General features: G+C 39.2%; 1 protein-coding gene across 1 annotated transcript in view; it reads right to left on the bottom strand.

Moving 5' to 3' along the window:
• The window catches only part of LOC128497646 (transmembrane channel-like protein 2), a 49,768-nt gene that overhangs the window by 14,336 nt on the left and 11,038 nt on the right, over positions 1 to 24,394 (bottom strand). The window contains exons 5-15 of the mRNA XM_053467810.1: positions 22,713 to 22,803; positions 19,603 to 19,684; positions 18,592 to 18,698; positions 17,428 to 17,526; positions 16,893 to 17,035; positions 11,615 to 11,762; positions 8,993 to 9,181; positions 6,400 to 6,579; positions 4,704 to 4,850; positions 4,436 to 4,564; positions 1,167 to 1,234 (exon numbers count right to left, since the gene is read on the bottom strand). Of these exons, the coding sequence (XP_053323785.1) occupies positions 1,167 to 1,234; positions 4,436 to 4,564; positions 4,704 to 4,850; positions 6,400 to 6,579; positions 8,993 to 9,181; positions 11,615 to 11,762; positions 16,893 to 17,035; positions 17,428 to 17,526; positions 18,592 to 18,698; positions 19,603 to 19,684; positions 22,713 to 22,803 (1,383 nt within the window). The remainder of the gene's footprint in view (positions 1 to 1,166; positions 1,235 to 4,435; positions 4,565 to 4,703; positions 4,851 to 6,399; positions 6,580 to 8,992; positions 9,182 to 11,614; positions 11,763 to 16,892; positions 17,036 to 17,427; positions 17,527 to 18,591; positions 18,699 to 19,602; positions 19,685 to 22,712; positions 22,804 to 24,394) is intronic.

Here is a 24,394-nt window from a genome sequence, read left to right as displayed (position 1 = left end):
TATTTTATATCTCTATAAAACAATGGATTTATGTAGTTTTTTTTTAATGTTCTAACCACATTATTAATCATTTTGTTATATAATTGTGTATGTACGTGCAATGTAGAACTAGTATTTCTGTGGAATTATAAATTGTCATTTGACACAAAGTCATTTTCTATTTTCATTACTATTTCCACCATATCCAACAACACTTACACCAGAAATCAATGATTAAGCGAGGAAACATTTATAAAAACAATACAGAAAATTGTGTTTACTGCTTTGTAAAAATGTAATTTAAAACCAGGAAATGGAAACTTTTGTTTTTGCATGTTTCAGTTATGTTTTGTGAAAACATCATATAGAAAAAATTATAATTTTACATTTTATATGCTTAATTGTGTGTTGTGATTTTTTTTTTATTTAAACATTCATTCATTAGTATCTAGATTAAATTATATGAGGAGTTCAAAAAGTTTAATATCAGCTTTTTCAATGCTAATGCTAAGAAACTTGATCACCACCTATCACAAAATAGTCAACAGCACAAAAAATACAAACTAGTGAAAGCAAAGGCGTACGCATTCATATTCAGGGGTTGCTCCTTCATTTATAATAATCAATAAGTACACAGAACAAAACAAGAATTCAGTGCATACCTAGCAAATACCAAAGAAGGTTTGAATTGATTGAGAGTTTCATTTGGGTTTAAATGCAATGCATTGATTCATCTTCTGTGTAAGCAATGAGAGCCATGGAAAATTAGATAGGATTTACCAAACTTGGGGTACTAAACAATAATAATGGATATACAGTGTGACAAAATCTCCAATATTTTTGCCTTAGGTTTTTTTGAATTTAGTATTTGCTGGGTAAGCAGTGCATTCTTGCTTTGTTTTGTATTAAACAGTCAAATGTAAGCTCCTTTCCAGAAAAGGATTAACATTTAAAATGAAAATGGTTGACTAGTATGACTCATAAACAAATATTTTACAAAAACTATTGTACCAAATTACAATTCATGAGTGATAATTAGACACCATTGGATATATGGACACAATTGGATATTTACTATAGCTAGGTTTTAATGTATAATCTACCTCACAACTGAATGAATCAAAAATGTATGAAGTAAAGAAAATGTATTCAGTTAAATTTGATAGTCTTAATTCATGTTTGCTTACCAAATCATTCCTTGATTGAAGACCAACCCAAGCACATTGCCGCTTATGTCAAATTCAGCATAGGATGGCTGTACACAAAACAGTCATAGTTAAATGTTAAAATGTTCGGTATGAATCGGTAGAACAAGGGTAGCATGGCTAGAAGTCTGTTATTACAAAATTCCCTAATGGTGGTATCAGGATCTGCCCTGAAGAAACAATCAAAATGTCATCAAAATCCAGTCTTTACTCTAAAGATAGTTCTTAATGACTTTGGCTGTATGGTTGGGTTCATTGTGATGCTGCCAATCAGATGCCTCCCTGATGTTATTACATGATGGATAAGTATCTGCCTGTACTTCTCAGCACTGATAAGACCATTAATTCTGTCCAAATCCCCAACTCAGTTTGCAGAAATGCAGCCCCAAACTTACAGAGAACCTCAAACATGCTTCACTGTTGCCTGCAAACACTCATTGTTGTGCAGCTCTCCAGACCATCAGTGATCAAATTGCCTTCTGCTTCAGCTAATGAATATCAAAACAAAATATGACATAAAAAGCCTTGCAGCATACCTCCAAAGGGTCCACATGTCATAGCAAAAGTGGGACATTGGGGATCATGGGCCAGCTAAAGGGGTCCTTTCATCTCACGTGACCAACCCACGAATCTGTAAAATCAATGGAAGTCTGTTCCATGTGGTCACCTTTTTATGCTCTGAAGCTTATGGCTTGGCGGTGGCTCTTAGGGTAAGATGGGCGGGGGTGCCGGCTCCGGTCCTGCCCAATCCTACACTTGACCCAAGTCACTCCCTCCTCTCGCCACAAGCCTCTATACGGGTGGCCTAATTTGGATTCCTCAAATGGTGGGGTTATGTTGATGTTTCATATATTACATGACAGACATTCTTTAAAGTCATCAGACTTGACCTATATGCATCACTGAACACTACATAAGTTGTCACAGACCAGTTTCCAACTCATATTCATTTTCAAGATGTTTCCTTGCCAAAAAATGACCACAGAAGACGCTACGCAATGTTAAAAGATAATCACACCCAGTTTTAGTGTGTGTAATAATCATTTCATGGCAATATTTTTATTTCATTGTTAATATTACCTTCTTTTCTTAGTACCAGTACAAATACTCTTGAATGCCAACTTTTATGGGTACAGTAAATATTTTTTACATTTGAAAACATTTACTTTGCTCAGCAGCCATAATAATTCTGCTATGAGAAAACTGTAAAATGTCCCTGCTGCTTTAGTCAATTCAAACTGTTTCTTAACTTATTAGAATAGATCTATGCAAAATAAAGTCTATAGATTTTTAGGCATATTAAAAGCTAGTAAAGCTAGGGGAAGTGTGATGCTTATTAAAAGCTAGGGGAAGTGTGATGCTTATTTATGGTCTACTTTAATAGCTTATACTGCTAATGACAATCACAGCATAGTTCAATTAAAGTTTTGACTCTATTGACAATGGATTTTCCCATGCTGTTTGCTTAAATGGGTTCTTGTAAAGATGAAAATGTTTCTCAGAGGGTAATTCTATAAATCCTCATGGGGTCACATATCGCAGTGGTACTAGGCACTGCTTCTTTACAAAGCAATAAAAATCCTTATTACTGTATGACTTCCTAAAACTGGTCGATTCTTTACAACTTACATATGTTAAATTGAAAGAATTGTAGGATATATAACATACGAATTACTGCAGTAACAAGAATATAAGAAATATCAGACTGTATGTGAAAACTAAAGAATTCTCTTTTCTGAATATGCTTGATCCAATAGAGACTGGGATATGTCCTGTCTTTGTGTAATTTGTCCTTCCTTTTTGCCTACTACTTTTCAGAGCTTTGACACATGAGGGACTTTTTAAAACTTTACTCGAAACACAAAATTTGATGGCACATAGGAACCAGTCCACCTATGTAATCTGCACATTTTTCAGGATGTAAAACTCAGATCTAAGTTAGTCCTTGGTCTTGTCTTGGTCCAGGATACCTTTATGCCTATCCCCTGCATGCTTAATCCCTTTGTGACCATGTCGACGTACAGGCATGTCAATGAAAGGTAAGGCAAGATGCCCCCCTGGAACTCTCCAAGGCGACCAATAGAGTCGCTTGCACCGACCTTTAACTCCTGACTCCTTCGCCGTCAGGAGTTTAAGGTCCTTACGAATGACTCTATTGGTCGCTCGTACGGACCTTTAACTCCTGAAGTGGGGAGAACAATGGTCTCCCCAGGCCGAGTCCCAGGAGCAGGGAGACCTCCCCACACAGCGTTTCGCCGTCAGGAGTTAAAGGTCCGTACAAGTGACTCTATTGGAAGGGAGCTCATTAATTGTGTTAATGCCAGAGGTGCTCCCTGCCGGTGACCAATAAAGTCGCTCGTACAGACCTTAAACTCTTGGAATGTCCCAAGGCCAAGTTTCGCCATCAGGAGGTAAAGGTCCGAATGAGCGACTCTATTGGAAGGGAGCTCATTCATTGTGTTAATGCCAGAGGAGCTCCCTGCTGGCGACCAATTAAGTCGCTCGCACAGACCTTAAACTCTTGGAACCTCCCAAGGCCAAGTTCTGCTGTCAGGAGTTAAAGGTCTGTACGAGCGACTCTATTGGTCGCTCGTACAGACCTTTAACACCTAGACCAGGGAGAACAATGGTCTCCCACAGGCAGGATTTCGCCGTCAGGAGTTAAAGGTCTGTACGAGCGACTCTATTGGTCGCCGGCAAGGAGCTCCTTCATTGGTTGAAACCAGAGTAGCTCCCTGTCCACGACCAATAGAGTCGCTCGTACAGACCTTTAACACCTGGAGCAGGGAGAACAATGGTCTCCCACAGGCAGAATTTCGGCGTCAGGATTTTAAAAGTCTGTACGAGCAACTCTATTGGTCGCTGGCAGGGGGCCTCGTCTGACATCAACCAATTAAGAGCAGCTTCCCTTCATTGGTTGATGGCAGAGGAGGCCCCTGCCGGCGACCAATAGAGTTGCTCGTACGGACCTTTAAAATCCTGGCATCAAAGCTGCTGCGTACTGTTACCGCGTGAACCCCGTATTAACCCCTTCTAAAGAAAAACGGCAAAAAAATAAGAAAAAAGAACGAATATTCGCCCGAACTGAACACAGGAATGGGCAAAATTGTTTTCCCCACAAAGATGAACACGAAGAGTTGGCCGACGCCCAAGTCTACTAAATATACTATGTTTTAAGTCAACTCGTATAAAACAGACTTTATATACTTTTTTGTACATTTTTTTAAATATATGTATATTAAAAAACTTACAAAGCCTGCTTCCAAGTCCCAGCACCAACAGTAGTTCATAAATCTGACAAAACAGGCACGGAGGAAATCCCCAACAAGGATGGTGACGTATGTGACAAGTATGTCTGATACTGTCAAACGAACAAACTCCTGAGAAAATAAGTTTAGTAGGAAACCATGAAAAGCAGTGGAACACTTAATTCTTCAGTAACACATAATGATCCTAAGCACCACAACAAACAATGAAAGGTTTGCACTGGAGTATGTATATATCACAGAATATTCTTACAACTCCAACATTGGTTTCCCAGCAAGGACCTCTAGGCACATCAGCAGGATGTAGAGGAGGTGGGGTGGTGTTTGTAAATATAGATGAGTTGTAGTAGTTGTATAAAGTCCAGTAGGTTATATTCTTTATGATTTCCTCTTGAGCTAGCTACAAAATATAAAAAACTGGCATCATTATTTGCAATAACACATATATAACAATATATATACATATATAACAATATATATATGCAAAAACACACACACACGCACACACACATATATATATATATATATATATATATATATATATATATTTACACACACACACACTAAATGAACAAAGGTATTGGGACATACATCTTGCTTATTGAATTCAGGTGTTTTAATCTGACCCATTGCCACATGTGTATAACATCAAGCACATACATTTATGCGTGGGGATGTGATAGGATGCCACCTTTGCAATAAGTCAGTTCTTGAAATTTCATCCCAGGTAGGTATTCCACGGTCAACTATAAGCGGTATTATTGGAAAGTGTAAGTGTTTAGGAACAGCAGCAACTCAACCACAAAGTGGAAGCCCATGTAAAGTCAAAGAGCAGGGTCATCGAGTGCTGAGGCACAAGGTGCGTAAAAGTCGCCAACACTCTGCTGATCCCATAGCTAAGGAGTTCCAACTTCCGCTGGCATTAATATCAGCACAAAAACTGTGGTGTGACCTTCATAGGATGGTTTGCCCTGGCCAAGCAGCTGCATGCAAGCCCCACATCCCCAAGTACAATGTCAAGTGTTGGATAGTGTAGTATAAAGCACGCCGCCACTGGACTCTGGAGCAGTAGTAACAAGTTATGTGGAGTAATGAATCACGCTTCTCTGTTTGGCAGTCTGATGGACAAGTATGGGTTTGGCGGAGGGATAATGGTATGTAGCTGTATTTCAGAGGTTGGGCTAGGCCACTTACTTCCAGTGAAGGAAAATCTAAATGCTTTAGCATATCAAGACATTTTGGACAATGCTATGCTTCCAACTTTAGGGGAACAGCTTGGGGAAGGCCCTTTTCTATTCCCTCATGACTGTGCCCCAGTGCATAAAGCAAGGTCCATAAAGACACAGTTGGATGAGTTTGGCGTGGAAGAAGTTGACGGTCCCGCCCTGACCTCAACACCATAGAACATCTTTGGGATGAGGTTGTGAGCCAGGCCCTCTCGTCAAACATCAGTGCCCGGCCTTACAAATGCTCTACTGGATAAATGGGCAAAATTCCCACAGAAACACTCCAAAATCTTGTGAAAAGCCTTCCCAGGCTGCAATAAGGGGACCAACTACATATTAATGTGTATGTATTTAGAATACAATGTCATAAAAGTCCTTGTTGCTGTGATGTTCAGGTGTCCCAATACTCTTGTCCATATAGTGTGTGTATATACTGTATATTACACATGTTGTGTAATCTTCATCTATTATGGTTCCCATTTGGTGGTGACTGATCTGGTAGCTTCCTGCTACCCTCTTGTTTGGGTGCTGCATGCCAAGGGACCCTGTAGCAGCTGTCTTTGCAGGCTTATTAACCAACCTCTACCATAGTTTGCATTTGTGAGCTGTGTTCCAGTTACATATTTTATCTTAACATTTGCATTTAGTGAAATAAGATTTTTAAACACAAGTTTATAAACACGTTTAGGATATATCATAAGTACTAATGATAACGTTTCTCACTTTGTCATTGACATCATCCATCAGAGCTAATAAGAATGTATAAAGATTTCCAAGGAAGAGAGCAAAGATCCTGCCCAGCTGCCACTTCAGTGCCACACGAGGGTGGTATTCTTCCAAATTTGCAATAGTTTCAAATAATGGTGGGCAAAACATCCCCAACAAGGACATGACAATTTCAACCTGTAAAACACATTTTTTTAAAAATGTTTTTTAGAAATCAAGGCACACCGTATAAATTAATATAAAGTATTTCATAAATGTACATACAAACTAATTAAAAAGGACATCCACAATCCTACATTAACCATGGACACTCTGCTTGTTTGAAATACATCCTGGGGATGATCTGGAGTTATAAAGCTATGTTCCAGGCATTCTTGTAAATATGTTACACTTATAGTGATTGACAAATAGTAAATACCGTATTTGCTCGATTATAAGACGAGGTTTTTTTCAGAGCAAATGCTCTGAAAAATACCCCTCGTCTTATAATCGGGGTCGTCTTCTAATCAGACCTCAAATAGAGGTCTGATTAGGAGACTAAGATCCAGATCCCCCGCACCGCTGCAGGAGACCTGGATCCTCCTGTCGTCGCCCCCCCACTTACCGGTGCTTCCGGAGGTGAAGTTGGCAGCGGGGGTTTGTATGCGTCCGTCGCAAATACCTTCCCCGACTGTCAGACATCAGAGTTCCAGAGTTCCTGATCTCTGACAGCCGGGGAAGGTATTTGCGACGGACGCATACAAACCCCCGCTGCCAACTCCACCTCCTTCCGGCTGCCGCGGAATGAGACGTCAACCCGCTGCCCTGGCAATACAGCAGGAAATTGGAAGCACCGGTAAGTAAGTAAGTGTGTGTGTGTGTGTGTGTGTGTGTGTGTGTGTGTAGGTAGGGCATTTCTGGAATGCCTTACACCCCTATATGCCACTCTGGCACTTAGGGGGTTAAAAGGCATATTATGGGGCAGAGTGGCATATAGGGAGGTATAAGGCATTTCAGGAGGCAGAGTGGCGTTAAGGGGGCATTTAATAGAGCACTCTGCCTCCTGAAATGCCTTATACCTCCCTATATGCCACTCTGCCCCATAATATGCCTTTTAACCCCCTAAATGCCAGAGTGGCATATAGGGGTATAAGGCATTTCTGGAGGCAGAGTGCTCTATATAATGCCTTTTAACTCCCTTAATGCCACTCTGCCTCCTGGAATGCCTTATACCTCCCTATATGCCACTCTGCCCCATAATATGCATTTTAACCCCCTAAATGCCAGAATGGGATATAGGGGTATAAGGCATTTCTGGAGGCAGAGTGGCACATAGGGGGTCAAAAGGCATACCATGGGGCACAGTGGCATATAGAGGGTTAAAAGGCATATCATGGGCCACAGTGCCATATTGGTGTGGCAAGCCTGGGGGCAGATGTGCGTAACTGGGGGACAGGTTGGAAAATACAAGAAATAAAAACAAAAAAAAAATATTTTTCTCAATCATAGCTTTTATTAAAAAAAATAGTTTACATGAATTAACATTTACTGGTAAAACTTTTTTCCTTTAGGGTCGTCTTATATTCAGGCTTTTTCTTTTTTTCCTAAGTTAATATTCAGATTTTGGGGGGTCGTCTTATAATCAGGGTCGTCTTATAATCGAGCAAATACGGTAGTTTGTTTTCATTTGCTTATAAGACAATTTCTGCATTGTACTAGAAATGTGTTTGAGATACCGCCAGGATCTTTTTCCATTGGTCCTTAGTGAATGAGCTCTGGAGATCTTGTTCCCATAATTAGATAAAATGTTAAGGTTTTTTTTAGCGGAGATTCGTTTTTTTGTATATTGTGAATAGCAGGTGGAGTCAATAAACAAGAGAGAGTCAGAGTAACTCTCATGACCAGGTAGAAAGCAGTGTAATAAGCCAGTTGGTGGTAAAATAATCTAGCCCCGAAGGAGCACCTCTGAGGAGGTACTGTGTCCTCATAACTACTATTCTAGTCAAGTGATTCCTCTACTATTCTACTATTCTAGTCAAGTGGGTCGCTTTATAATACTAGGCGATGTCCTGTATCCCCCCCACATCTCGTTTTGTAGGAACCAAATATGTATATGCTAGTCTAGGTCTATTGGTTGCCCATGTATGTAAGGAATACTCGCTTGCATAATCGGAAAAATAATCTTGGGAGCCTTATTGGTAATGTTTGAAGGAGGTACAATATTTGTGGGAGAATATTCATCTTAAGGACCCTTACCCTCCTCAACCAAGTTTTATGTGGGAACCTCCATCTGCCCAGACCCGATGGGATCTTTGCCATGAGAGGGAGAAAATGTATTTCATAGAGTTTTGATGTATCCGTGCATAGGAAGATGCCTAGCTATTTAAGGGCTGTTGTGCACCAGCAGAAGGGGAACTGTGTTTTCATAGTGAGTGTGTCAGACTCTGTGAGATTTATATTGAGTATCTCCGAGTTTGCTAAATTGATCTGCAGGTTGGAGAGTTGGCCATAGCTGTACAGCTTTGCCATGAAGTGTGTTAGAGGAGATGTTTATCTTGTATTTAAATGGTTAGAGCTGATAATGAGATAATGATAGTGAGAGATGAAATACCTCATTCCTTTCGTACCATCCAACATTCTGCATTTTGGAGAAAGTCTGTGAGCGTTTGACTACAAAGTAGATGAGATAGCCACTCCCACACAAGCAGCATATTATCATGACATTGGCCAGGACACGGAGGAATCTTGTAAGGTGGATATTTTCATTTTTATTGCTTTCCTCTTCATCTACAATTGATTCCTAAAGGGGAGAATTTTGAGCATAAAGTACATTAATGATGTACAAATGAAATCACTTTTTTATGTACAGTACTGTACAAAAGCTTTAGGCAGCTGTGAAAAATGCTGTAAAGTAAGAATGCTTTCAAAAATAGACAAGTTAATTGATTATTTTGATAATTTAACAAAATACAAAGTGAATGAACAGAGGAAAAATCTAAATCAAATCAAGATTTGGTGTGACCATGCTTTGCTTTCAAAACAGCATCAATTTTTCTAGGTACACATACCCAAGTCAGCGATTTTGTAGGCATATAGTTAGGTATATGATTGCAGGTACTAATGATCATCAATTTAACAGCTGTGTAGAAGGAATAAAAGTGGGTATGTTTGCTGAAGACAGTTTAATGTCAAAAGACATACACTATGGCAAGACTGAGTACATTAACAAGACACAAGGTAGTTATAGTGCATCAGCAAGGTCTCTCCCTGGCAGAAATTTTAAGGCAGATGTTCTGTACAAGCTCTTTTCAAGAATAACAAAGAAACAGGCAATCTTGAGGACAGTCGATGCAGTGGTTGGCCAAGGAACCTTAGAGCAGAAGATGAAAGACACACCATGCTTACTTCCCTTTGCAACTGGAAGATGCCCACCGGTGCCATCAACTCAACATTGGCAGAAAACAGTGGGACCCGGGTACACCCATCTACTGTCTGGAGAAGTCTGGTCACAGGTGGTCTTCATGAAAGACTAGCAGCCAAATAGCGATTCCATGCCGTAGAAACAAGGCCAAGCGACTCTACTATTCATGAAAACACGGGAACTGAATGCAGAAAAATGGCAGAAGGTGTCCAGACTGAGGAGTCAAAATTTGAAATGGCTGTAGCATAAAGCAGTTTGTTCGCCGAAGGGCTGAAGAGTGGTACAAGAATGAGTGTTTACAGGCAACAGGGAAACATGGTGGAGGTTCCTTGCAAGTTTTGGGCTGCATTTCTGCAAATGGAGTTATGGATTTAATACTCTGCTCAATGCTCAGAAGTACAGGCAGATACTTATCCATCATACAATGCCATCAGGGAGGCATTCCAAACATACAGCCAAAGTTATCTATCTTCACTGTAAAGAAGAAGGTATGGTATGGGTCCACAGAGCCCGGATCTTAACATCATTTGGTTTGTCAGGGATTACATTAAGAGAGAAAAGCAATTGATGGTGCCTAAATACACAGAAGAACTTTGTGCAAGTGTACATGAAAGAATTGATGCTGTTTGGACAGCAAAGGGTGGTCACACCAAACATTAAACCTGTGCATTCGGATTCGTACAAATTTGCCAATTTCGTTAATTGGTATGAATAACCCAAAACGAGAAGGCACCACATACAAAACAAACTCGTACTCTCTTACACAGTGTCTCTCAATGTCTCCCTAACTTCTCCACTGACAGATTCCGTGTCCCTGTCTCCTTCCCCGGTTCTTCATTTGGCTCTTCTTATTCTTTTCTTCTTCTTCCACTTTTCACTGCTATTCGCTTTGTTAACCAGACGTCCTGGAGCACTTTTGCAGAGTACTCTGATAGGCAGGAACAATGCAGATAGATTTGTGTGGAAAGATACGTGCAGAAACACTTCTGTTTCTATGTGAATCCATCATTATTATTCTGGCCTCTCTGAGTGTTTCCGCAAAAGGATCTCTCCTCCTGTCCCTCCAGTCGGGGAAGGACTGCTCCGGAGTTAATAGAGGGTATAGCAGGGACAAGTGGACAAAGAAAGACAGAAGAACAAGAAGAGGCAAGAAAAGAAGTGGAGCTGCTGGAAGTGAGACATGGACACGGAATAAATTGTCAGAGAAAGTAGGGAGACATAGAGAGAACATGAATGAGAGTGTAAGTGAGGTGAGTGACATCAAATTTTGTTTTTAAATGGAAAAACCATCTGAATTTTGTCCGAAATGAAAGGACAGGGAACAACATTTGTTGTCCAAAAAAGGAATGGACTGTAAAAAAAAAAAATGTTTTTGGTCCATGTGCACAAGTCTACCAAATATTACTGTGCTTTAGACTTTAGACTTCTGTTCACTGACTGCATTTTGAGAAATGATAAAAAAAAAACTGTTAACATGCCTTTTTTTGAAAACGTACTTACTTTAGATAATTTTTGTACACCTGCTTATAACTTTTGCACAGTACTGTAGGTCTTTATTATAGAAAAACACAGAACACACCATCTTTTTCTGTCTCATTGAGATTTGCTCTGCTGATGAACCAGAAACACATCAGCAGCTGTAACACTGCATTATTACCCTCTCCCTAAAGACAATCTGCATTTCATCTAACCAAGTAAAAATAAAAAGAGAATATCAATTTATTCAACAAGTCTTCACAACTGTGCAAATGGGAGTAAATGCCATTAAAAGGAAAAAAGGCCAAAAGCATTTTAATTAAATAATGCATTTACCTTAAAGCTGGTAGTTATTGATGCAAATTTATTATCTGCTGTCTCTGGGTTTCCAATCAAATAGTCCCAGCTGGTAAACATCTTAAAGCTAAAATTGAAATTCCCATCATCGCCATCTCCTGTGCTTTCATTGGCGTTACTAGCCATACTAAAAAAAAAAAGTATTAGTAGTAGTAGTAAGATTCAAAATCAAGCTTCCCTCTCTCTGTATTTTACCACACTTTACATTGGTTCCCTGATGGGTTCCATGCTTATACTGAGTTGGATTCGCTCTTTTTCAACCTGCTAAGAGAATTCATTGTATCACACTTAGAATAGTCTACCAGAGCTCCGAACTGTGTTCCCTCACCATCACAGAGATAAGGCTACAAATCACGCAAGCACTAAAGGCTTACAGCCACCAAACCCAACTGCAATAGGATTTCTCTGCTGGCATGAATATTTTTATATATATATTTTTCTTTTAAACTGTTGCTTTTTTTCATTTTTGCTGAAAATTAACTAGACCTTGTGTCAGGGTCCATCCAGACTGCGGAGCTGCATATCTCTGTTTTTCCCTGCCTTGCCTCAGTTCCCATGTTTTGCTGTACTCCATTCCTAGATTTCCATATGCTCTGTTCTGTGCGTCTGGTTCCTTGATTCCAGTTCTGCTGTTTGCTTCAGCTCTTTATAAGGTGTGTCCCACCCATTTGTTATGTTTGGCTGAGTCTGCAGCCTAAAAGTATGTCCTTGGTTTTGTGTTTAGATTCAATGTTTGGTTTCAGCTTATTAGTGATTCAGTAGGCAGGGTTTAGCATTAGGATCCACCGAATATTGGAGTACTTTGGCGTAGTGATGGGCTAAGCATACTATGGCCATATGATGTGACGGAATCTCCAATTGTTATCACATAGTCCTAGGCTAGTTCCTGTATTCATGTTTGTCTGTCTCTTATGTACCTTTGTCCTCTTTTCCCTGAATCATCTGAGGATTTTGGTTCCTCTCTCCTCTCCCCATGTCCCAGTTAAGATGTCCTATCCTTGCTTAAAGGAGAAGTGTCCGAAGATTCCGGCTCCTCACTCCATCCCCTGTGTTCCTTGCCTTGTTCCCTGTCCTTTGTTGTGCCCTGTATCATGTATGTCTTGTCTGGTTATGTTTCTTGCTCGGTCTCCCTGTTCCTTGCTCTGTCCTCCTTGCTTGCTTTGTTTCTATTGATACTCTGCTTAGCTTCCATACTCCTAGCCTGGAGCATCCTGTACATGATTCTAGTGCTATGTCTCATGCCTGCTCCAGGGTGTCTGCAGGATATCTCTTTGTTTTGTTCTGGACAACATCCGCTGCTATGTCAGGGCGCTGGTATGTGGCTGCATAACACTAGGTGCTCAACACCCGAGTGAGTGCAGTTGTCCTGCACCAGGCCCTGTCCCACTCCGCTAATGCGCAATAAATTCCTGAACTCCATCTTTGGGTGCTCCGGGTCATTACAGTCATCTGTATGGACCCAGTCCATACAGGTGTTCGTCTTCGTGGGGGAAAAGATCTTTGTATTCCACAAATATTCGCCTGTGTTCGGTTTGGGCGAATATTTGTATATATTCTTCGTGTTAACGCGGTACGCACTACGCAGCAGCTTTGGCGCCAGGATTTTAAATGTCCATACGAGCAACTCTACTGGTCCTTTAACTCTTGGAGCAGGGAGTTGGTTGATGCCAGAGGAGGCCCCTGCCGGCGAATCTACGGATTTCCGCTCGCGTTAACTCCTGCAATGCTGCATAGACAATGTATGCTAGATGGGGAAGGGACCAGGGATATTTGTAAATGAAGAGGAACACGAAGATTCTTCGTGTTGTGTGTCTTTGTCTTCGTATATGTTTTTGCCGCTGCTGCCATGTTCGTATGTTTGGTATTCGGGCTTCGTGTTCGTTTTCATGTTCGCCCGAAAACGAATGCACAAGTCTAATACTAACCCCTCTGTGAATGAAGGGTTTTTCATACCACAAGAGGCTAGAGTTATTTTTAATGTAAGTATTTTGTGTTTGAAGTACCCACACAAATTATGGATTGTTTTGTGTGGGCACGTACAGCCTTCTTTTGGAATCCTAGAAATACATAAAGCATAATAACTATTACTAGTGCTTAAATGAAAAACTACTACAATAAAAAATGCATTTCTTGCAATGTCACTTATAATTTAATTTACACAGTAGGTGTCACTGCTGAACACATACCTGACACAGAAAACGCTGCCCTGCAGCAGCAGCTTCTGCCCCGCTTTCACGGCCCAACTATTCTTGTCACTGATTGGCTGCTTGAAGCAGTCAGACTGTAACAAGAAAGTGCTCCCATTGGAGTATATATATACCATGCAGGGTGATGTGTTCCCCATCTCCTGCAAGGCATTAAGCTGGGGCATTTGAAAAGGAGCAAATGCATGTACGGGATTCTGCCAAATCCCCCATGCATTTGCAAAATGAACCACACAAGTATCTTAGAGGGCCATGCAAGTACCTGCATTCAACCTGGAGAGACCCTCTTGGAAACATGTTAATTTTTTTAAAGGACGCTGCCATCTTGCAAGAGTTAAAATCTCTCACAGTGGCGCTTGTGATCGCTCTCTTTTGAGGGGCGGGTTTTCGGTGCCACTGAATGCCTCAATATTAATCGTTGATTGCCTCCTTATGGCTTTTTTATCAGGCATCCATCGTCATACAATATATGACGGACGTTGATCTCTGGGGGAGGGGCCACACTGGGGACATCGAGGCATTACAGCAACACTATTTAAGCGAAGAAAGCAATCTTAGATCTTGGATCACATTCTAAGCTTCTTTAATGTCATGACGTGCCAGGCATGTCATTGGTCGTTAAGGGGTAAAATCAGTTCAGTTTTATAAAAGTGCAATTACTTAATTTTCATTTAAGTTTTACAACTTTCCTGAGTTTAGATATCATAGTAAGAAATTCTTTAACATGCTATTTGACTGCATTATTGTAAATAAACTTGTTATACACCTTGTATGAAGGTTTTGCAGCCAGTCAGGACTTTAGTGCTAGAGATAAAATATCTGTTTTTGCAGATAACACCAAGTTGTTCAGGGATATAAATGTGGTGTTTATGTGAAAGATAGCAAGGTTATGAAATTCCAAGGTCCTATACCTCCCTCATAAAGCAAGACCACTAAGAATAAGCTGCAACGGCCATTTGTGTAATCCTAATAGGTGACCTTACATTATTTGCTTTGTCTGTGGGATAAAGATTTTGCTGAGATGGCCTTAGACAGACAATATTCATTATTTTCTCTTCATTTTGTAGCCTTTCGTTTAACTGTTTTCATGACAACCAAATCGTTAGCAACAGTTCCCAAAACGCTTACTTTAACTATATTTATGTGTAATAATAAAATGCCTCTTAAATGCGATATTTCATGGTTCTGTTTCACTATGATGGGCGTAGGAACCCCTAAAAATCTGGGGGGGACAGCATTTTCCCCCATCAGATCCCCACTTTCTCCCCATCTCTTTTTTTGCAAACACGTACAATAATATATAATTTGAAACACTAGTAAAAATAATGTATGTTTAATACATTAAATATAGGAAAAACATTTTTTTAAATATTGAAAAATTGGACCCTAGGCAAGCATTTCCTTTGGCCGCGCTCTACTCTCCCTAGCATGAAGTCACTCCCTCCGCTCCCACATCAAAAAAAATATATGTGCCACACTGATCGTAGATTAGGGGAAGACTGTGAGAGTGAGTGCAGTCTTCCCTCCTTCTCACTACTCCGTGACATTAAATCCAAAATAGAGGGGCAGAGGCTCAGCACTGAAATGGTAAGGTGAGTTTATTTCACACAGGCAATGTTTCGACACACAGGTCTTTCACGTTGCCTGTGTGAAATAAACTTACCTTACCATTTCAATGCTGAGCCTCTGCTTTGGATTTGGATTTATTGAAGGACTTAGAGCCAACTTTGTCCCCAAATAGCCCAGCCTGAGCCAACTTTGTCCCCAAACAGCCCAGCTCACAAATAATTAAATCAATTCATCCACACATTAATTCATTATTTCACTCATTCACATAATTCATCCACATGTGGATTAATTCATTCTCTTACTCATTCACACAATTCATCCACATATTCATTCATTCTCACTCTTTATTTCAATATGCTTACTACCCCCTTTTGTTACTTTTATCCCCCTTCTCACACTATCTACCCTCTCCCTACCCCCCCTTCTCAAACTATCTACCCTCTCCTTACCCCCCTTCTCACACTATCTACCCTCTCCTTACCCCCCTTCTCACACTATCTAACCTCTCCCTACCCCCCCCTTCTCATACTATCTACCCTCTCCCTACCCCCCCTTGTCACACTATCTACCCTCTCCCTACCCACTTTGGTCACTTACCCTGCAGTCCTGTGGTGGGAGCACGAGACCTCTGTCTCGCTGCTCTGCCGCGATACGCGCGGCTTCACTGCTGAGCGCCAGCTTATGACGTCGGGGCAGCGTTGAGGCAGTCGGCGGCAGGCGGGTGGCGGTAGGGAGCAGAGGAGGCAGAAGGACGCCGAGCGGTTGGTGAAAACGACCGCTCGGCACCCCTCTCCTCCTGCGGCGTTTCTATTGGGGGGGTTCCTACGGCCCTGGGGGGATTTCTTAATTATCGGTCCCCCCCGCATGAGTTACTGGGGGGAATCTGTCCCCTCCATCCCCCCCCCGGTTCCTACGCCCATGTTCACTATATTTCATGTTTTAATATATTATGGAAAAAACTGTGAATTTTATGCAATTCTGGGCTTATTAATTGTGTTCTAAATGCTTGACTTCCCCACACAAACATCTAGAACAATATTCCTAACATTTATAAAAGAGACCAATATGCAGCAGAAAAAAATGAAGCTTTCTATATACAGTAACATACTTTATCTGTGCAATTTGTTTTGCTGCATGTTGGTCTCTTTTGGAATAGACTCTTGTGAATTTGTGCATTGCTCGGAAGCTATTTTTCTATCCTGCTGTGTTCATCCTGTTCCCTGTTGCTTCAAGTACTTTCTAAGAGACCCAAAAACTTAATTTGTGCAGCACTGGTGCACAAAGCACATACAAAAACAAATAGCACAATACCCAGATCTGCAATTGTTTTATATAATACTCTACAGAAAATATAAAAATATAGCATAAAACACAGGCAGACTAGATGGGTCAGATGGTTCATATTTGGTGTACAATTGTCAGAGTTGATGCACCCATGGTCTACATGAAACATGTTATTTTATCTAAAGCTTTCTGTTACTTACGTTCTAATGACCACCATAAGGCTGTATCCAAATACCCCAACACCAACCAGAAAATAAGACAGCGGCAGCCTAAATTTTAACCAACCGACTGTACGTTGGTTATTGTAGAATCCATAAAAAAGAACAGAATATTTGGCATATCCCTGAAAATAATTAAGAAGGATTAGCAGTTATAATAAACAGCCTATCTATAAACTATCTGCATTATAATGGCTAGCATATACTGTATTAAAGATAAACAGCACACAGATAAATACTGTAATTACTTTAAAATATATAATACTATAACTATTTCGGTTGCTTGTGTACTGTGAAATACCAAAAAAATGTTCATACAGTAAGAAATCTACTGACAGCTCTAAGACGTGATTACTTATTTGCTTCTAATCTTTTCATTCTGAAGATAACTGTTATAAAGTGACAGATGGTCAAATACAAGCTCCATTTTAAATTTGGCCTATTCATCCTCCTACAGTCATCCCACAAAATGACACAGTCATGTTAAAGGGGATTAGAGAATATAAGTGTCATTTACCTCAAAATCCCAAAGCACTGAGAAATCCATGGCAGTTTTCTCATCTTTTCTTGGAACAGTTTTACGGGGTAAACTTCCATAAGGCAAACCCATTAGAATCTGTTTGGGACATATAGATGCATGAGGATCCATAAACACTGTATGTATATATATATATATATATATATATATATATATATATATATATATATATATATATATATACATACTCTGTGTAAGATGTAATGTGGAAAATCAAATTAAAAAAAAATTAATATATATAATAAGATTTTGCTTTAATAATTAAGTATAATAAGTATTAGATTAAGCAGTAGTTTAAAAATACAAATTAAAATGTTAGAATTTGGAAATTAATAATAAATAACAGAGTTAGATGTCTATAGAACCAATAATGAATCATGTCCTTTCTCCCTTTAATTTACTATTAAACAATGGAAAAAAAAAAAAAAAAAACATTTGTCATGATTTAACATATAAAAAATATGCATATCCAGTGTTTCCAAACTAGATTAAAAAAAAGTAAAATTATGATATGCTGGAAGTTGGGCCCTAACAGTGGCTAGAAAAAAAAAACACTAAACAAAACTATATAACTATACAAAACTAGACAACAATGGAAATATGACCAGAGGCATATTGGCATGTTCTGACTCCACACCCTTTAAAGCTAGTGTTAAAAAAAGCATTTGTTTACACCCACTTTGCCATGTATTTTTCAGGGTGGATATGTGAATGAACAGAAAACACTATTGATTTATATTCAGCACGACCCCGAGTACAAAAATATCCTTCATGCATGGGTATATCACGGTTTTTGGGCATTATAGGGTCACAGTTAGAACATGCGCTTTTCAGCTCAAATTTTGACATTTGACTTTACTGGGTCCATGTTTCATTTGAGGCACAGTAGAGTCCCCGTATTTAAATTTGCCCAGGTGTCCACACAGCCGCCCTGAGCCCCCAGACATGCCATTTGATGCCAATCTCGCTGTTGCTGAATGCCTCAACATCAAGGCATTTCAGCAACACCGTTTAAGCATGCTGTGCCTGTGACGTCGTTGGTCATTAAGTGGTTAAATACATAAACCATTTTTGTAACATCTCCTAGAGTCTTAGATCTCAAAATTATGAATAAAGGAATAAAAAATAGGAATAAGGCCTCACCTCTGGTATTACCACTAGGCCAAATATTAGACCAAATAATACTAAATTCACTCCGTACATCCATCTCAGGAATATAAAGTATGAGGCTACAGATGAACCAAAATGACCTAACAAAGATGAAAAAAAAAACAGTGCAAAAATATGAATTTTATTAGTATAAATATTTACACTAATGTAACAGTATATTATTTTAACAATATATCTATATATGTCATCTGACAATCCTTTTTACTTGTTGTTGTTTATTTCTACAAAGCCAATATAATGATTTAATAGATAACTTTATATTTTATACTGCTTTCTTTTATTCCACTTTTATTATGGGAAACTATATTCAGAGAAAGAGACATATACCTGTCCTAAGATCTAATTTGCTTTCTAAACAAACACGAGGGAAAATGGCCCAAGGTTAGTAGCACCTGGGTGCAGAACCCCCCCCCATTAAATAACAAATACACTTGCAGACTAAGAAACACATACACATATTAACACACACATACTCTCTTAACAACATACATAGAAACTAATGGCAGGCAAAATTATGAATTATTGACACACCTGCTCTGCCCATTTATTCTTGCTGTAAATACTTTGTGATCGTGGAATGAATTGTAGATCCTCCCTTTTCAGGGACATCCCTTTAACCCACTTCTCTAGTCTACTCTTACATAGTGTGTATCTTAACGAACAATGTACATTACCTGTTAACTTTACCTGCTAGCTATTTGCTACAAACAGTAGTATGTTCATATAAAATGTCTTATTTATGTATTTTGTATTGTAGATGAAAAGTTTGCAAATCTGAACATTTGGAGAATATGTAAAATGGTCCTGGTGCAAATAACAGGATTCATTTTTGTGTCATTTACTGAATTTATTAGCTGGATTGAAATGGACATTATGTTATTTTAATATATAATCCAATTATAGATAGAGGTCTAGATCACAGAAGAAATCACATCTGTTCTTGATAACACAAAAAATATATATATTATTTTGTAGACAACATACTTTCCACTTCCTTTATCTTCATTTCCCATGGAATGCAAGCTGTTTTAAAATTTTCAAAGTCCCTTTTAAACTTTATCCATTTCTGAAAAACAAAATCATTACTTATATCATTGTAACACTGATTCATAATCTACTAGGTAACACTTACTATACAGCACTGTAGATTTATTACATTTTACATTTATCATAACTTAGAACATATATTTAAAAAGTACCTAGGATACCAGTCTTACAGAGCTGTCAAAACATAAACCTCCTTGCTTACTGTTTCTAGAAGTATACAAACCATATGTATGCAGTTATATAATTAATCTTAGCATTGTCTGATTGGGGTATAATGGCCCCGGTAGCTCATGTGGTATTAGTCTGTTGAGATATATTTAATGGGATTTAAACTAAGAGACTGGGTTATTTTTAAAAATAAGATACATGTATGCCTTATGTATACCTTTAAGTGAATTGTATGGGATACTTTTAGAGATAAAAAATAAAACAGAGCACCCCAATCAAAGGGCTGTCAACTGAAGTGGGGACATTTGGGAAATGCATATTACATAGAGCTGGATAGTGTTTATGGTGTTCTGATTGCGAAATACCTATCACCTGAACCAAAAAAAAACCTTGTTGAAATGCTTAATAGTAGAATTACATTTTTACATTGTTGGCTGGCCTGCATGATATGTCTTCTCAGTCAATCTAGCCCTTGGTCCTTTGGCTGCTTTCATTATGATAATTTTTTTCTAAAACATTTGCTATTATTTTTACACATGCTATAGCCAAGAATTTATTTTGGGAAACTGAGAAAATTAATTGGGTCTTCAAACGACATTTTAGTAAAATAGACACTACGTGTGGTTTCCCGGAAAACGCTCACAATGCTGTTTAAGCTACTTAGGCATGATTTTTGCATTATCCAGGAAAGAAATACTCTGTATTTGTATTCTTCAAATAGAAAAAGTCTTCTTTATTCCTTAGACTGCAAATTATTTTCCTGTATTTACAAATTTGCACTTGAAATATCCATTAATTTTCTAGTGCAATTACAAGAATATTGTTGAGTATTGACCTTTTACTTTAAAGGAAATTAAAAGGACAGTTTTGTCCATTCATATGAATGTCTTAAAATGAGAAGATGCTCCCAACAAAACAAATGAATACAAAGCAAAGAGCTCTGAATTCTCACACTTTTACCCACTCTAATTCACGTAATCTCATTCACTCTCTCTTAAGCCCTCTGAATGTCTTCCTACCTTCTCTGCCCACCTCTTCCATGTCCCTGTCTCCCTGGCACGCAGTTCCGCCTCTTCTCTTGCATCTTCCAGTTTTTCTGTCTTCTTTCTTCATCTGCTGCTCTTTGTGTCTTCTTTGTTCATCTGTTTCTCCATGGACATGGCCTCCTCCTGAATTTCCCCAAAAGGGCTGAGCCTCTGGTTTGGAGCTTCCCCCAATTGGTGGAATGGGGGAGAGGCTGCCCCCCTGGCTTTTCCCTTTTGCAGAAGTGCACAGTGAGGCCAGAATAATGCAGATAGCTTCACTGAGAAAGACAGGTACATAAACTCTTCTCTTTCTCAGTGAATCTGTCTTCATTATTCTGACCTCCCAACAAACTTCTTCAAAATGGGGGGGCTTCTGGGCACACACTTTCCCCCAGTTGGAGGAACAGGGGGGAGAGGGTGTGCCCAGAGACTCTGTCTTTATCAGGAAACAAGGACATGGGCACAGAAGTTAGGGAGACACTCGGAAAGATAGTGTCACAGAACGTGAAAGTGCATGAGAGAGAATGAGGGTGAGAGACAAACCAAAAGGGGTGGAAACATAATTTGGGGTCCAAAAACGAATGTACCAAAAACTAAATGAAAAATTTGTCTGAGTCATATTTGTCCATTAGCACAGGTCTAGCATAGATTCAAGGCAGGGATTAGCTTTGCAAAATTGTGAAGGAGGTTGTACCATATGTACAGAGGTAACTAAATTAAAAGATAACCAAAGTCTTTTGGTAACCAGAAATGTCTGTCTAGCAAATGTAAATGTAGCAAAAGCATGTAAAAATGGAGGCGCTAGAGTTTTTGTAAGCGATGAACAGTATGGCCTAATTGGTACCAAAGAAACGTGACTGGCTGGTATTCATGACTGGGCAAATGTAAGTGTTTATGCACTTTTTAGTAGAGATACTGTAAAAAAAGGGGTGAGGTTTGACCTAGGTTAAGGAGATAGTGTATGCTAATACTGGGGATAATGAGGAAGCCTTATAGGAGGAGGGTGAGTCCATATTAAACCTGAATTAAGACCTAAAACTCAAGAAATAGCATATGCTAATACCAGTAATAATGTGGAAGGAAAGTTTGTTAGAAAGACGGAAATTTTTAATTATTTTATATGCCAAAAAATACCCGCTGCAGGTTTGCAAATAACAGCTCCAAAACGCTTACAGCAGTCGTGACTAGCTGACAGAGGACAAAATTATAAAGCTACCAGTTAAGATCAATAAAGCCCCAGGATACTCAAGTACATTAGCCAGATGTTGTTTTTGATCTTCCAGGATTTTAATTTGGTATGGTGCCAAAAGTTTGGCGTAAACTAGGAGTGGTAGCCACATTCAAAATTGGATCAAAATCAGACCCGTGATCTTGACAATTGTGGTGAGAAAATTACTTGTTAAGGAATAATATTCATAGATACTTTTTCTCCAATACTATTGTTAGTAGGCATAATTTAACACCAACACATTCCTACTGTGATAAAGAAAATAGATTAAAGTTAAAGGAGATAGGTAATGTAAGAAATCTTTTTCATGCTTTTATTCTTTCCCATACTTGCATGTGTGTTAGAATGAATGCATACGTATGTGTTGATGAGTATGAGTGTGTGTAATTTGTGTGTGTACCAAACTGTATGTTGGAAGTCGGGGGCAAGGGGCAAACAAGGCACAGACAAGTTGTTTGGGGACAATGATGGCACAGGCCAGTTGTAAAGTTGGGGGGGCCTGGGGTTTCTAGTTACACCCCTGTATGTTTGCATTATCAAGATCTAGGTTTTCAACTCTAAGGTCATGTATAAAAAAAAAGCACAGTATGTTTTCCATAGTTGTCTGTGAATAGTCTAATACTTACCTTCAACATCATTACTTTATATGCATAGAATTTCTTTCCTTTACCCTTTCCCAAGGCTCCTTCAAACTTCTCCACAAACTTCTGAGCATCCCTAGTACAAATACAATTAAAATATACAGTATCTTAAAGAACAAATACATGATTTACTGCATAATATTACATAATACAACAGTTCACAGACGTATTTTGGATTATATATGAATGTTGTAGCCTTTTGGATGTATATATAAACACAGTAAAATAACACCAACTACTCTAGATTAATTTTCTTCAATAATAAAACTAGGAAAAATGTTTTAATTTACCGTGGCCTTCTGAATCAAACCTAAATACTCAAACATGACCTCACTCTCAAAGCAAAACATTTCTCCCCAGTTTAATTATATACGAACATACTATAACCGTAAAGTCATGCCAATGGTTCCAGTGAAACACTTCCAAACATTTCCCTGATAGGCCTACAATCATATATAGAGACTTGATCTTATCTAATGAAAAAAACCCAGAAAATTACAAGGTTCTCATTCACCATGTCAGTTACTTGATGTGCTTTCAGAAATTGTAGATCTCGAGAGTATCCATGATTACAGTATTACATTCTTATATTACTTTAATTAAAACAGTAAACCTGATCTGTGTCTAGATAGGAGTAAGAGAGACTTCTTCACATGTACGATCTCTAGTTGCCAAGCCTTTTCACAAGCTGTCTGCTCAGGCAGAGATCTGTAATGTTGTACTATGGTTATGTTATGTTAAAGTTCTTATTTTCATTCAATCCATAGCAGAATATCATTGTTTACGTTAGTTACCAGTGACCTAAATGTTTCTGTTTATCATATATGTTTTTTCAATTCTCCGTTTATTGAAACATGCACATCGATAAAACACAAGGATGACACAGTCGTATTGTACAGTGTGCAAAGGTACACAAAATAAATGTAAATTAACACGGCAAGAACGATCCATGGTATCACACAGTAGAATACAAAGACATGTACATAAGAGGATCACATGAGTACCGCATGCCAGAGTCGTGCAAGCGCCATTAGTGACGAAAAAGGCACAAGAGAGAATCTGGAGAATACAATGTAGCAGCATGTAACGTTACAACATATGAAACGTGAAACAAGTAACGACAAACAGAAAACCTTGCATCTCACCGCGCAGAGAAGTCTGCAATGATTTGTATATGGTTACAGAACGCAGCAACTAGACAAAAAGGCCAGCACGACACATAGTCAGGGGTCAACAGCAGGGGCGGGGAGGAAGCATCTGGGCATTTATGCCCTGTGCCGCTTAGGGAAGCCGCCCGCAGCCGATGTCAAACAGGCGAGACGAAGTCATGAAAGATAACCAAGGGTACCATTTAAGGCTGTTCTTATATTCCCGCCCCTGGGATGCAGCCACCAGGTCCTCCATTTGATAGATAAAATTGACCCTAGAGATCCAGGCATCAATTGGTGGAGGACCCGGTCTCTTCCAGAACCTGGGGATAACCGACTTGGCTGCCTGGATCAAATGGATAGTGAGAGACATCTTGTAGGTCCCAAAGGAAACATGAGTGTGGAGGAGTAGCATAGATTGGGGTGAAGCAACGGAATCGTGGTCAGACACCTTGACAATCACCCCAGCCACAGTCTACCAGAATGGACGGATATCCTTGCACTCCCACCACAAGTGGA

Source organism: Spea bombifrons, chromosome 5 (assembly GCF_027358695.1).
Source record: "Spea bombifrons isolate aSpeBom1 chromosome 5, aSpeBom1.2.pri, whole genome shotgun sequence".
NCBI lineage: Eukaryota > Metazoa > Chordata > Amphibia > Anura > Pelobatidae > Spea > Spea bombifrons.
Note: the sequence above shows the minus strand (reverse complement) of the source record. Positions and strands in the feature narration are given on the sequence as shown.